The 15936-nt window shown below is 41.4% G+C and overlaps 1 protein-coding gene across 2 annotated transcripts in view; it reads left to right on the forward strand.

Moving 5' to 3' along the window:
• Positions 1–15936, forward strand: part of fgf13a (fibroblast growth factor 13a) — a 57999-nt gene that overhangs the window by 14236 nt on the left and 27827 nt on the right. The window contains exon 3 of one of the 2 annotated variants that reach the window (XM_088382446.1): positions 13850–14017. The exons of the other annotated variant lie outside the window; for it this stretch is intronic. Within the exon in view, the coding sequence (XP_088238572.1) occupies positions 13850–14017 (168 nt within the window). The remainder of the gene's footprint in view (positions 1–13849; positions 14018–15936) is intronic. 2 annotated transcript variants of the gene reach the window in all.

Here is a 15936-nt window from a genome sequence, read left to right on the forward strand (position 1 = left end):
GGTCAGTCTTGTGTGTTGGTCCTCAAACATCACTTTGTGCCTATCGAGACATGTTCATGTATGAGGGAACATTCGGGACGTCGTTCAGTATTAACTTTCCCCGCATACTGCGGAAATGATTGAAAATGCTTTCTTGTGAGCAGCCAGCAGTGTGATGAAATATTCCATCATGGTGACAAAAGCATGAATGCGATTTGTGCAGCGTGTCATTGATGATCATGGATTTTTCCCTCAACAGTAACAACGAAATTCAATACATGTCCTTTTTCCTCGCTGAGTTTCCTCTGCGTCATTACCTGCGATGCACTCCAGCATTTTTTTGATTTTCAAGAAAGGCTTAAAATCATTGTGCCTGTCTACTTTGCTTCTCAAAGTTAACACTCTGCTAAAATGCTCTGCTCCCTGGCTCAGCAATACTTATAATTCACAATGTCAAGTTGTGACATCGCCTCGGTGGCCAATGAGCTCGTAATGTACTCGGCCCGAGGTTTATACTGAGCCGTTTGCATCGGGTGGCTTGTCAAGAGTGCAGCATGGGCCACGAATGATGACAAACATTACTTGGATTTGTGTGATAAAGCAGAGCCGCTCGGTCAGTTGAGGCTTACACTTTTTACGTCAACTATTTGTTGTGTGAATTATGTCGAGGATCGAGGAAGTCTTCTTAATTTGCTACACTTTGTAATAAGGCTTTTGTTTTTAAGGCCGATAGTAACCGATAAATGGGCCGCGTAATTCAAAAGAAAACGTTTTTGTTGTCCTAGCACTTTAAACAACAAAAGATGTCAATAACCTCAACCCAAATTTTGCATTCTTTCAACATTTTCTCATTGTGACAAACAAAAATGATATGGTGTGGATCTCAGGGCACAGTGGGAGTGCTTGAAGAACTGTAAGCAGCTTAAATATCTGTGATGTTGTCATCTGCTCTCAGCTGAGCTCCCAAAATAACAGGGCCTCCGGGTAGCGACTGGAAAAGCAGAGCAGAGCAGGGCCAGCCAGTCAACGGACAAATGGACAGACATGCGGACAGATAGACAGACAGACCCAGAACTGGCTCAGATTTAGATCCACCTAAACCAAGATTGGACACACCCAAACAAATGTATTAAATTTATATTATTATTATCATCATCATTATTATTATTCGTATGGAGGAGAAGGTTGTTTGAAGGTGTAGTGTCAGTTATATTTGGGGGCAAGTGTCAGTTATTATTATCATTATTATTATTAATAATAAAAAACATTTTTTTAAATAAATGTGTGTGTGTGTGTGTGTCTATATAATATATACATGTCTAGAATATATATATATGTCTGTCTCTACCAAAGTCGACTGCCACTTCCTTAACCCTCAGAGGCTACCAACCGTAGTGCAATTGGTTATGTTATGCGAGAAAGCCATAGCTCTCAACCGCCTGAGTTATACGTAAAGGTCGGATGCTTCTGACTGAGCTAGCCTCATTTATAAGGTCTAGCTGCATGAGTCCCTGCATTATTTATGATCCATGACACCGGGTTGCAGTGGAGAAGAGTTGTAAGGGTTACTGAGAGAGCAAAGCCCATCTTTCTTAGGCTTTGCGTATTGCAAATGTTGGTTTTTCATCAGGGTTCGTTCGAGGTCACAAAAGGTCACCAAGACCTCTTTTGGGATATGGGCTTGGTCCCAAACACCATGCCCACTTGATTTGTGATCACTACAGGCGAAGAAACAAAGCAAAAAATACTTCAAAAGAGAGAGGCAAAGTCAGATCCTGATAGACTGACGTATCGGCAAGAGATATTCACCATCCATTGGCTTAATTGGGGGGTGGGGTTGATTGATATCAGCTACAAGAAGAGTTAGTGGAAAATACGATGTTAGCTAGCCTAAAACCAATTTCTGATGTCGAAAAGCACATCAAAGTGAGGTAAACAGGTTCTTTTAATACTAGCTAATTTAGCATTATTGGTAGGCAGTTCAAAACGAATATAAGCATCGATGACAGTGAATGGGTTTAAGTTCGGGAGTTGAATCAGTACTCGTACTTTGACCATAGTCACTGCCACGAGTGCATTGCAGGGTAGCTCACCCTGAGTCTCACGTGCTCAGTACCCAACTATGTCTATGAATTACTGCTTTTCCAAGGTCAGAAGCCTAATTGCTACCATGTCATCAGCTAACAGAGTCCCCCCTGACCCATAGTAAACCTCCACCTGCCGCACCCTGACATCAATCCTACTTGTCAGCCCCCTGCTTGTGGTCAGCTGTTGAGTTGCCTTTCATTTGAGGCTTTGATTGCTTGCTCGCTTGCTAGCTAAGCTGTCATCATGCACTCAGCCTTGGAGTGGCATTTTCACACTCCTGCTCTTTCATGAGTCCAAATGCTCGTTTATAAGTCGAGTCAAGGGGCAGGCTGATGTGTTGACTCGAAGGCATGGGGGCGGATGGAGACAATGGTTTGGCTGGGAAGTTTTAGCTGTATGTTTTGGCCGCGGTGCGAGGGCTGCAGAGGACCTCGGAGGTGCTGGCAGAGGCATAATAAAGAAGCCGAAAAACGCCATTGGGGTTACACGGCCACGAGGGTCTATCTTAATCCTTTTGATGACAGACATCAAAATCAGACATCGGACTAACCCTAACCCTAACCCGAACCCTAATCCGATCACGTTTACAAGCCAGTGTTAGCTTTGTCGGTAGACTCATGTTAGGGTTTGGGTTGAGGTTAGGGTTAGGGTCATATATGAAAAATGAAAATAACAATAGGATTGCAAGAGGACCATTTTGGACGTTTCACACGATTGTATTGACTCATTAGAAAGGTTCTGAAACCAAAATACACTTCTTGCGTGTTACGTCATAACTCGTTTGAAACGTAAAAGGAATCAATAGGTAAGCAAATGAACGATTCCTAGCAATCAAAATTCTTTGAACTTCAAAAAGAACAGCAAATCTATTTTGTCAATATTTTTGACCTACCAGCGGATCGCATTGATTTCCACTGAGCTGTGTCATTTTCATGAACGGTGACATGGATGAGGCCATCTTTTTGACTCGTTAACAAGTGCTGCTACGGATCAGCTCGAGTGTCACGACCTGTTTTCAGATGCCACAATCCCTGTTTGCGTTTGCATGCTGTCTTGGGTTTATTCTTAGCACCGCTTCATCTCAGTTGAATGGGACATCTGGCCTTGTGGCAATGCAATGATAACTACGGAAATGAAGACTGCATGTTGCCTCTCAAGCAATTGCGGCATTTATATCCAGTGTCTTGCAGCTGCAGCTTTCTTGTTAAGAGCCCACCCCTTGTGGGTACAAGGTGACTAGTACGAGTGACTCTAAAAAAAATAAAAATGTACAGGCAGTAAGCCATACTTTAAATTAAAAAGCTGGACAAGTTTTAACATTTTAAGAGGTAGCATATTAATGAGCAATAATATTTGATGTGGGCCATTAGCACTTTATTTTCTCAGTGTTTTAAAGGTATTGCGAATAAGTGCACAGCCGGTGATTGAGCCAACACATTGCTGCAGCACGTGACCTTCAAATATTGAGCACTCACATTATGTCATTGGCAAATATTTCTCCTGAAGAGAAGCAACTATTTTTGTGTGTTTACCCAAAAGTCTAGACAAAGTCGAGCAAAGTCAATTCCTAAAGCTTGTAGTGCATTCTAGGCTAGTACTGAAATTTCCCACCAAAGTTCAATAGATGCATTCGCTTCTCTCCAAAAAAAAAAAGTGTGTGACATCTCTTTGACATTAATGACTAGGTGAGGCCCATTTAGCTCCAACTTGACAACACAGACGCAAGGTCAGATCACAAGATCATGTCGCAATTAATGCAGGATTGTTATACTTGTATATAATCTATTAAACCTGTATTGAGCGGAGCACTTACTCGCCGGCATCCCGTGGGAACAAAGCGGTTCATTTTGGCAATGTTGCGGCGTTGCTTTTGTCGACGTCGTCATGGTGATTATCGGCGACACAGAGCAAGCGGTTCGCTCCTTTGTGGTTCAGTCGTACACGTGCTGCAGCTTTAGTAATCGCTCCGTGCAGACGCTGAAAGACGCATGAAATCGTTGAGCAGTTTTCCAATCATATTAACGTGACGTAAGGAATCAGTTGTGTAGTGGGAAATTACGTAGTTTCACTTAATTGGCCTGAAAATCCTCATTTATTTTCCCCCCAAAAAAGTCTTCATGCTTTAATCCTGTTGACTCGATGGGTTGTCAATTAAAGAGAAGGCCGTTACAAACTAATTGGAGTCAAGCGGAGAGACTTGAGCTCTCATTAGGACAAAACAGGTGGCTGAAAAAACAATGAACGCTTTCAACCAAAAAGAACATCTTGCCACAAGGTTTCTCCTGATGCCCCCCAGGCTGGCGTTTCCTGGTGCCCCTGGTGAGGACCAGTTGACAATCAGTTTTCTTACTACCTTTAGGCCCGCTCAACACTAATTAACTTCTTTTATTCTTTCATTTGACTTGGTTTTAATTATTTTGCTGTCATTGTTCATTGTTTGGACCTGGAAGCTGATAATGAATTGCCAGTACCTGGTGACAATAAAGATGTCATTATGTAATATAGGCATAATTTTCACCTAAATCCCACCCAAATACATATACATATTACTCCTGGTATATGTGAACTTTGGCTTAATAAAGGTTGGGAAAAACTAAACCTGATCCATTGATCCAATCAGAACAGAAACCAGAGCCAAGTATGACACGGTGACCCACTGACCTACGCTATCTCTGGAAAGGCCCCGCGGTGTAATGTGCCGCTTTGGTTACTAAAACAATTTGAGAGCTGATCTCACCGAAGATCTTGATGGTTAATCAGTCTCAAGTGGTTTCCTTTTTGCCATTTCTCACCAAAGCTAATATTTGATTGGGGCCAACATTTTGAATCATGTGCTGTAGTTTGTGCCAGATCGCCAGATTAATGTGGTGACCTCTTGAGCCACTGAAGTGGTGCAAACGAGGAAAGTAGATAAACATTGCGTAACATGTCCTAAATTATTGTGTGGCTACTTTTTTAAGTACTTTTTTTTTGCTTTTAAGCCATCTAGAATTTAAAGAGTAATTTATTTATATACTTGACTCCTGTATTTTTCTTCCTAATTACCCCCGCATATTATGATAGTAATATACGACATACTGTTTTCCCACTAAATTCCCTTCATAGCTATTCAGATGTTTTTTTTTCCGTGTCTATGTCATCTTCATTCGATTAATGCTGCTGGAGTTTCCATGGTGGAGGTTTTCTTGGATGTAGCACAACTTCCCATAGCTGATGTCATGTTGATCTTATTTACACAGCAAACTAGTTGATAGTGAATTAACAGCCATCTGCTCGCAGCGCACTCAATCTTTCCCCCTCACTCGCTCCAAGATGCAATTAAACAACAATCAGTTCCACATTACTGATCTTTTTTTTTTTTCTCAATTAACTATCCATGTGTTTGCTGATTGGCTGAGAGAAGTCACATGGTCCAGCCTATTTTTAATGTACCATTTATTTCAACACAGGGAAGAACATGCAAACCACTGAGAATGAAAGATAAAAAGGGGCAATTGACTTTAAGGAAATGTTTATTATAAAATTTGGCTACAAATATTGGTCCTTATGGATTGTGGTTGTCAGTCGATGAGGGATTTGCACTGCAAGTGAAAGCAAACGTATATTGAAGAAGCATCGCTATTAGCAACAGCCCGGGTTAGTCGCCCAATTGCTCATGGAAGTGCTTCGAGGTCCCTGGAGGAGTGTAGATTTCCATGTCACGTCTGTGTATAGATGTGTGTGTGTATCGTGTGTGTGCTGTTAGGCATCAGCGTCTGCTGTGCGTGGGTGGTTTGATAGCGCTGAGTAAAGCAGCTGTCTTAACCAGTTCCTATGTAATCTCTCTGATCAGGCTGCCTGTAAACACCGAATCATAAACCCAGCCCAGAACTGGGCCCAAATTTCTCAAGAATACCTGCACATACTTTCCTGGATGAACACATTCACCCACAAAGGGTAGTTTTACAGAACCTGTGCAAACACGAACAGACTTTTAGTCTTGCTATCAGATGTCCGGTCAAATTTGACCTCCCGTATTTTCCGCACTATAGGGCGCACCGGATTATAAGGCGTACCTTCAATGAATGGCACATTTTAAAACTTTGTCCATATATAAATCCATATATTTGGATACGCCTGCTGTAGTGGCTCAATATTGGTCCATATATAAGGCGCACTGGATTATAAGGCGCACTTTTGAGAGAAATGGAGGTTTCTAGGTGCGCCTTATAGTGCGGAAAATATGGTAAATATGATCGAAGCTATGAATTTTCATAGATGGGCTTGTGTACCATGAAAATCTCGGCTGCAAACTCTGTGTCATGTGAAAATCCTTCAAATGCAGCGCCGGCATGGGAGCAATGAAACACATTGAAATATTTTCATTTTAATGTCACACTCGGATGTGACATTTTCTCATCAGGTGACGCGGGGAGCTTCTCCAACCTTGCGCCTCTTTCTTGTTACAGTAAACTATCAACAGCGCTGTCGAGCATTTGTGAAAGACACAGCAACATGTCTGGATGGGCCACCTGCATAATTCATGTGGCGGCGTTGAGCTAAATCCTGCTCGTTCAACACCCCCCCTCCCTCCTTGCTTGATATACTCTCCAACTGTAGAATGGCTTCCATGGAGTCATAATTCGACCACCACACACAGACATACAGAAGAAATTGTAAGACTGTAGTTCTACAAAAATGTATGAGAACTTATTTTTTGTCAGATTATACAGGTGTACCTAATGCAGTGTTTTGTTTTGGTTGTTTACATTTTATATTGAGAGAACAGCAGTGACAACTCAAACACTGTGATAAACTCAATTTACACATTTTGCCACTTCACTTGAAACCGTTTCTAGTTTGTTTCTAGTTTCTAGTTTGAGTGCACATAGCTTAGGAAGGAAATGTATTGAAAATGAGCATCCATCTCCTCCGACCAAATAATAAGGAACTGTGCATCTTATTACCACCAATGGCTCCGCCCCTTTATCGTTCTCATATACGTGCGTGTGTGTGTGTGTGTGTTTGCATATACGTGCGTGTATGTGTGTGTTTGCGTGTCCGTGAGTGTTAACAGCTGTGATGGCTTGGCTGATGAAGTAGTAAATGTTTACATGGAGGAGCGGCAGCGTGTCAACAGGATATCAGACCACTATGTGATTGTCAAATGCTTTTCAATTCATCTTCTGAATCAGAGCACTAGAGCTATTTTGTCATGATGTCTTTGGAGTGGCAGAAAACTGTGATAATTTGACTCTTTGGATGCTTTATGTAATTCTGCACGGAGGCCAGGCTGGCTGGCACTCGTGGGTCGGAATTGACCCGTTGACACCGCTTTTGTTTGTTTGTTTGCCTCTTTTCCACTCGTAATGTGTCACCAGGTTAGTGATTCACAAAATGAACAAGCTCAGTTCATAGCTTGTTTTTGAAATTGGTTCACCGTTCTAAAACTGAAATAGTTCATAGTTCTCTCGAATCGCTTATCGGCCAGGCGATGCTAATATGCATCAAAATATCAAATATCAGCCCCGATGATCAGTCCAGCTGATAATTGGCCCAATTTTTATTCAAAGTGTCAATACATGTACACAGCAAATATTGTATTAATATATGTATGCATAATCTATTCATATGTAATATTGTAAATCTCTGTGCACCATGCAGAATCTAATAACGGGATGCAAAGCAACTAATTTAGCTTTCATGGTTATCTAACATTAGCCCAGTCGATGTATATGCCGTGAAGCGAGAAATGAGCTGCTTGGAGAGAAATGTCACCTCCCTCCATATAGCAAATATTATTTATAGGTAATGTGTGACCATGCTGTTGTGTTCTTTGTGCGGAGGAGTCACTGCACTCATCATCTTATGCATAAAAAGATGACAGACGTTCCCTGCAAAAACCTTTGATGAATGCAATTTATAAACATTATCTTCCAACAGCAGGCTAGCCACTGCGGTTTAATAATTGTGTGATGAGCAGGCGGCGATAATGGAACAAATAGGACTGGTACATTATACGATTTTTGATGTGGATTTGCAACACTGTACGTTGCTTACTTAAGCCGAAGTTTTTTTTTTTTTAATCTCATTCCATCTATTCTGCTGCTTTTTGTGTAGAATAGTTATTGACGTCATCAAATACATGTGAAAAAAAGTCAAGTCACAATTTCTAATCTGTCATATTTGGATCATACTGGATTGTGTATTTAATGTTTTGATCCATGAGTGGTCACTGGGCTGGGTTGTCTCATCTTGCTGATTTGAGAAAATTCAATACATGCATAAACTGAGTGTAACATCGATGAAAGGTTTCGGCCAAGGTTGATTTTCAAACCCAAAATTATTCTTTATTCTACGTAGCACTAGTTAAGCCCCTTTATTATTGTATATTTTTTGTTTTTATTTTGTTATTTTATTTGTCTTATATTTATAAATATATATATATTTTTAACCCTCTTTAGTCAAGCATCCCTTTAACAGTGTGAGAGAAAACAAAATCCTGGAGTAAATTATTTTTTGAGAAACTGAGGCAAATTAATCAAATATGCCATGCGCTAAAATTACCATTGCATTCTCATAGTGCGGCGATGGCACTATTAGTGTTAAGTGGCCTTTGTCTCGTGAAGCATCACTGAATTAAATACGCATTTACAGGAATACATTCAAAACCTGAAATTCCGTTCTCCACATTAGCATGAGTGAAAATATCTAAGCACAGCAGCCATCATTCATAGTGCCACATGCATCGTTTGGCACCACGTTTGTCAAATCCCTCTTTGAATGCATCCAGTTCTTTTTATTTATTTATTTATTTAAAATCATGTCACACACACTTTTGTCTCATATGCGAGTGGGCCTTTGTGTGATGTTTTACAATTCAATCCCACACATCTTCCATCATCCACCAGGTTCATAGACTGATGACATGCATTTATGACTCATCAAGTGGTGTGAGTGTGTGTGTGTGTTTGTGTTTGTGTGTGTGCCAAATTGGGCTCTCTCCAAGGCCTCTCTCTGATGCCGGATCAATATGCTTTCATATGAGTGTCCATCATGACAATTTCATCACATCCATCTTGGCAAGCAGGCGCTGGTATCAATCGGTGTATTCACACCTTCGCTATGCGTAACAACAAACGGCAAGGTGACAGGCAACCAGATTTGTGTCCAACTTTCTCACGAGGAGCCTCACTCCGCCAAAACCAGCATACTTGATTCTCCTACTTAGGTAAACCGCACAAGCATTGTCATTTTATTTTGGCGAGTTCTATTTGTCAAGCGCTTGACGGATGCGTTCCCGCTGCTTAGAAGCCATGACTTGGGTAAATTGAGCAGATTGCACGTCATAAATTGAAAGGCATTCCCGTGGCGCCGGTGGGGCTCCACTTGATAAGACACGTCCTTGAACTCCACTTGAAGATAAGACAGGTTTGAACTTTCGCTGGCCCGTTACGCAACACCTTGTCTACACACAATCAAGCGTTCTTGGACAAGGAGGCGCAGGATGGTTATTGCATATCACTTGCTTTATACTCCATGTCGTCAATATTGCTCGCACCCATCACATCAGAGCTACTATGGCAATAAATAAAACTAGGAGAGGCCTTCTCTGTCAAACATGGGAGGTTTGAATAAATGAGCCAGTAAGCCAAGTGACATATAACTCAGCTCTGCTTCTTCTATTTGGACTCAGCTCACCCTTAAAGAGCGATTTATTTCTGTCAGAGGTGCAAGGATGTGTTTTGCAGTCTGCTGAAGGTCCAGAGGAGCAACACGGGTGCCGGTAGATCATCGACTATAATGAACCCTGGTGACGGCTCACTCCAGAGCGCTTGTGCTGATGGAGAGTGAGATGGCGGGCACTCCAACGTCATCCATCAATCGCAATATGTGCTCTTCATCAAGGCTGTGGCAAAAGATGAAGGAGACGGGCTGTAATTGATGGCCGCCACCCTCCATCTTGTTTGAGCCTACTTCATCACATGCGTCCGTGCAGACAAGCTGGACTTAAGCTTGATTTGATGAGACTTGCGTTTGGGGATTCAAGAATCGAGATGGGCAGCGAGATTGGAGCGTCCATGTTTGCATTGCCATCAGTGAGTGTGGATTTGAATCCTGGCTCAGACCTTCCTGTCTGGAGTTTGCTTGTTCTGGTCGCAGGGGAAATCAACCTTAGCAAGAAAGCATGGATTTCACTTTCCCCAGCCGCTTCATCCAGTTTTTCTGAAGGGATCTGGAGATGTCTCCAGTCCAGCTGAGAGACTCTCCAACTTGTCCTGGCTCTTCCCCGCCTTCTGCTGATGAGTTGTGCCCGGATTACCTCAATGTGACGGTGTCCAGGAGGCATTCTAAACCTGATGCCTGAGCCACCTCTTTTGGTTCTTTTCAAATCCCCTTCCAGATTACACAGCTTGTCATTTTAACTCTGAGAACTCATACAACTTGAGGAAGATGTCACCCACTTGTTCTAAAAACAACCTAGGCAATAAAAATGAGACTTCACTTTCCCCAGCCACTTTGTCCAGCTCTTGAGGGGACCCCAATATAATCTGACACCAACTGAGAAACTCTCCACCACCTTCTTCTTGGTAGGCTGTGCTCGGAATGCCTCACCGTGGAGGTATGTGTGAGTCTTCTTAACCCAAAACTGGAGGCTCCAACTCACCTGGCAACCAGAATGGGAGAAGCGGAGCTAAATGAGGATCTAGATACGAGAGAGAAATGCAAGGTTGCAATGAAACACAGTTAAGGTAGAAGATGTTGGCTGACCTCCAAGTTGTCCGCCGCCATAAAACCTTTTTATTAACTTAACTGTACATTTCAGTCTTCTTAATAAATCATGGTTGTCACTTTAACCATATTGTATCGAGCAGTCCGTACAGACTCGTGTTTTGCCCATTTCCCATTTCATGTAACAAGATGCATGAGTGCAATTCCAGCTGCGGATTTCTGTCCACGCACACATTTGTCCAGGAACCTTTCTAATTGACTTCCGTTGTCTATTGCAATTCAAGCTAATGAGATTAAAGCAATCGTCCACCAGGGAGTTTGATTCTGAATGTCTACTGAGCTCTTTATGGACGTGGTGGTAGCGTGTTCCTTGTTTCTAGAAAGATTGCATTTGAGTTTTTTTTTTCCCGATCAATTTGTGAGATGTGTGAGAATTAGTTCACCTTGATGGATGGCTGCGGACCTCCCGGCTGCCAGCAACTCAGTTGGAGCTGAATGGGGTCAAATACATGGAGGAGAAACTATGGAACATTCTCAGTCCTTCCTCAGCTCCATTCAAGTTTTGTAGTCTCGCTTTGTTTTGACCTTCTGCCTGTGCAGAATTGTTATTTTAGGTGGTTAAGAAGCCTGTATGAGGAACAGGAGATGCAGATGCTTTATTGTGCAATGGATTAAGTGATGAAATGTTTCCGCCTGTGCAACCCTGATTATCGTCTTCTGTCGGTGAATGTTTTATGCGGTGTTCCCATAAAGGATGCTGATGTTGAGCATCGACTGGTCTCCTCTCACTGTGGCAAGGACTTGAGATTTTATTAGGGACTTCTTTCTTTCTGAAATTAGCTGTCAGACATTTTTTGACATCATTATTAATGATGGGAGCGCAAGTAAATTTTGTGCCTGGGTTGCTCTTAATTGGGCGTTCTTTTTTTTTTTATGCGTGCCTTGCTGTGATTTAAACTCAATTATTTTGTAGTTTGCCTAAAAAGATCAAAAGTATTACATGTAAAGTTGTTGGGATTTTATTTCTGATAAAGTAGCAGAAATTCTCTGCATGCTGTTACTGATGGAACCAACAATAATTAAGTTTATAATTTTTGACAAATACATATTTTTATTTATAAGGAGAAAGAGATTATTTTTTCAAAAATGTTATTAGTCTTACCTTGCACTTTTTCTTAGGTGCCTTCATTAGATCCAAAGCACGAGATATATAAAACAAACACAACAACAGAGGCTGTCTTCAGTGGCCGTCTATGTGGAGACGATCATTTCTCATTTACATTTTGCTTTCTTTGCAGAGGATAAAGAATATATCTACCTTTGTGTAATTGAGTAAGTAAATGTCCATATCCAAGCAAGTAAATTTCCATATCTGTAGCCGGCTTTGTTTTAGGAAAGAAACCCTCAAGTGGGAGGCACAATAAACAAGACGAAGCTTCATTTTTGAAGAATTGTTCTGACCAAACGCTGCTTGTCTGCTCGTATCATGGGGGGGAACGTAAATTGCATCATTTGTATCACAAGGCACTCTTTCAGTCTTTCAAGTACGAAAATAAATGCCTTATTCATACATGTTGTAAATAGAGGTGAACTGTGGCATTGTTGTTGGTTATGGTGACTCTTTGGTTCCTCAGTGGTCATTTCCATTCAGAGGGAGGCCCACTTAAACCCATTAGAGAAAGAGAAGACCACATTTATTTGCCCTGATTTTGTTAGTTGCTAATCCACCAACAGCTCAAAAATGGGTCAGTGATTGGCGCCAAGCTGGGCCTGTGCCCACAAGAGGACAGATGTAACACACACACGCACACACACAAGCATGCAGGGCTTTTCACAGCATCCCTGGAGAGGATTAGACACATAGGTTCATATATGTTGCGTGTACAATAAGAGCTTAGCATCAGTCGGGGTGAGCATGACATCGTTGCCTGGTGTGACCTGGGGGTCCCGTGCATGCTTTCACACCTGCCTGCCTGCTTGCGAATGGGATGCGTGTGGAAGTCCAAGTGGGGAGAACTAGCGACTTACTAATGACTTGACCTTGCAGTTTGCACGCTTGCCTTGCAGCTTGTTGCAACTTTTGCTGCAGCCCTGTTACCAATGCCTGCCGTAACATGAACATTCAAGTCAGATATTTTGCTGTTTATGTCCCTTCATTTTAGATGTGCTTTTTTTATTCTTTTTATTTTTTATTTTATAAACTGTCAGGCCTTGATTGAATTTACTATCTTTCTAGGATCCACGTCCGGACATTTTAGATTATTTTACTGCCTAAAGTTCTTAACTAACAAGTTTTATCACCAATATAAAATATCTATTACTTCTTTATTTTAAACTCTCCAAATTCCAGTTGGGTTGTTAAACAACTCCCAAAATATATATTTTTTTAATGTATTCTCAGTGTGACATTTTGAATACTGCTGCAGGGGAGATCCCATTTCTTGTAAGATTCAATCCACTATATAAAAGTATTTTTTTAATTGATTTCAATTGGTCAAAAGTAGATTTTGATGTAAACAATAAATATTATTGATGCATACAGGTGAAATTGGAAATGACCATATCTGACAAAACATCCCTTAGGAAGTGCCATGACATGAGAATTAACACAACTCAAATAGTTAAAAAAGAGACATCCTAAATTTGAAGCATTAGCGATCATGCGTTTTGCCATTGGCATTAGCAAGGATACTTTGCTAAAATCCCCAGGCAGTGGGTCCGTGCAGCAAACTAAAAGTGGTGCCCAAGCCTGTGGAAATGAAATAAAAACTTGCCCATCAACAAAGGCACCTGCTGACGAGCAGGTTTCAATTTTTAGGTTAGCTGCCAGAGAACCAATGGCTGGCCTCCTGTAGTCCTTGAAAGATCTGCTCAAATATTAAAATGAAGGCAAGCTGGGGTCGATCAATAACCTCTGCATTGTTTTATTTAAAACTGCATTGGTTGAACTTTTTCTTAGCCTGTGTTTTTTTTTTTCCAGTAAATTTTCTGTTGTTGTTGTTTTGTTTTTCTTTCTATGTGTGTGGTGAGTTTTCTAACTTCAGTTCATTCTGTTATGGCACTGCCGCAGTCCAGGATGATGCCGCCCCAGGTACCCAGGAGTACATTATGTTACGGCAGGACTCCATCCACTCTGCGGATATAAGGAGTAAAGGGTCCCCGTTTCGTGCTAAGTGTCACGAAATCTTCTGCTGCCCGCTGAAGCAAGCCGTCCACAAAGAGAACGCTGAGCCCGAAGGTTTGTTCGCACCCCCTCCTTGTTTTAATTTGCTGATGCTCCCCCCTCGCCCGTATACGTCCTGCTCCCTCCCCCTCTTCCCACCACCAACCTCTCTCTCGTATTCTGTATGAACTGATAGCTCACTCTCCTCCAGACTCTAATTCCTGCCCCATTTTGTAGAGAGAAACTGCTGTTCTCTTCCTAGTGTGTTTGTTTTCAAATATGCGTGTATGTCAATGTTTAGCTGATGATTCCTTGCAGAGAGCCTGCAGGGTGACACCATTTTTAAGTGAAAACAGATGGGGGCAAAACAAAATGTGGTTTGCTGTGAAAATGATGTTTTGGAGCATGGGTGGGCAAATACCGATAGATGTATCGGGACAATATTTCAACGTAGCGGGTTGTTGCAATGGCAGCCGATACCAGTCACAGATACCAACGTGTGGCTGTTTTACGATCAGGAAGTAAAGGGCTTCTCTGACTGCCATCATGTTTATCTAGATGTTCCGTATCCATGTCAATCATCAAATATACCCTTTAAGATGCAATTAACACATTTGTTTATATTAACGCTTTTAGTGTGTTGCAACCAAAATCTATGTTAGTTTGCTCAATCCATTTTTGCATTTCCACTTTCAAATTCCACCCGTCCTTTTATATGCCCGTTCAGATGTAAGTTCCTTGTCAATGAATTGTCACACTTGCTATAATTTACCAATTTTGGTAAAATCACGCTGCCAACTACTGTTTTGGAGATGTAGCTGCAGATATACTGAAAAGCTGAACTTTTAAGTTTCAAGTAAGTGACTGTGGCAAAAATCAAGTCATACTTGAAACTATATCATCGGAAAAAACAGATACAGGGTGTACTGATTTGGAGTTTGCGTAATCAAGTTTCCCTGCAGGAGGCAATTGGATCCAAGAGCTATTACGGTTGCTCGACTCTGTGCTTCCATTATGGTGCCCGAATGAGTGAATCAGGTTTGAACCTGTGGCGCCACAGATGAGTCACAGCAGCATCGAAGCTGCAAGGAAACGCAGGGACACAAATCTGAGAGTCAACCAGACTCCCCTGCGATCAATCAGCTCTCTGCATCATTCTCTTGAGTTTTATCTTCAGCACCTCTGGATTCTTCAGCTTTCTTCGAGAATTGGTGCATATCACTCTTTTACGATGCGCCGTCTCTCCACATCTGAAACAAAACAGCACGCCTGAGGGGGCAGATTTGTGTAAATAGCGCATTCATAATGCAGGAGACTGAGAGACTTTGTGTTTCAATGTGCCAGCTCTGTGATTTATAGTTCGACAAATATCCACATTGACGTGTAAACACGGAAGCATATGGGATGAGTAGTTCCCACCGTCAAACACTGCAAGCTAGGAACAAGCCTGCCATGCTCTTTCTATAAGGTCATTCGTTTTAAATGGTGATCTCCAACCATGGCTGTACTTAGTAGCCCTAATCTTTTGCCAATTTGATTAAAAATTCAATCCTCATTGGTCAGAGTACACAGCCCTGTGGAACTGGTATTTGTGTAAGCTATAGCGTATGTTTGAAAAAAAATATATATATATATTCTTGATCTTTTACCCCACCACACTAATTTTTTTAGCTAAACAACACATTCGCCAAATTAAAAATTCAATTCTAATTTAAAATTTGGCTAGCGTTTTGCTCTGTCTTTGTGATTGTTTGATGTGCACGGTACAGACACATGGCAGACCATATTCTGAATAGAAAAAAAATAAATAGTTTTGAAGTGAAGTTTTTCTCCCAGACTTATCCTTGCCAGTATTCTTTCAAAATAGCAATTTTTACATAATCGTCAGAATCTTATAATATTAAATCAAGTGACTCAAGTGAGTGCTAAACTTGTTTTTATTATTATTTTGTTAATCTAAATCAAAGCTATGTTATTTTCCCTAAAGGCCGAAT

Source organism: Syngnathus floridae, chromosome 1 (genome assembly GCF_059516105.1).
Source record: "Syngnathus floridae isolate MCC-2025c chromosome 1, RoL_Sflo_1.0, whole genome shotgun sequence".
Classification (NCBI taxonomy): domain Eukaryota; kingdom Metazoa; phylum Chordata; class Actinopteri; order Syngnathiformes; family Syngnathidae; genus Syngnathus; species Syngnathus floridae.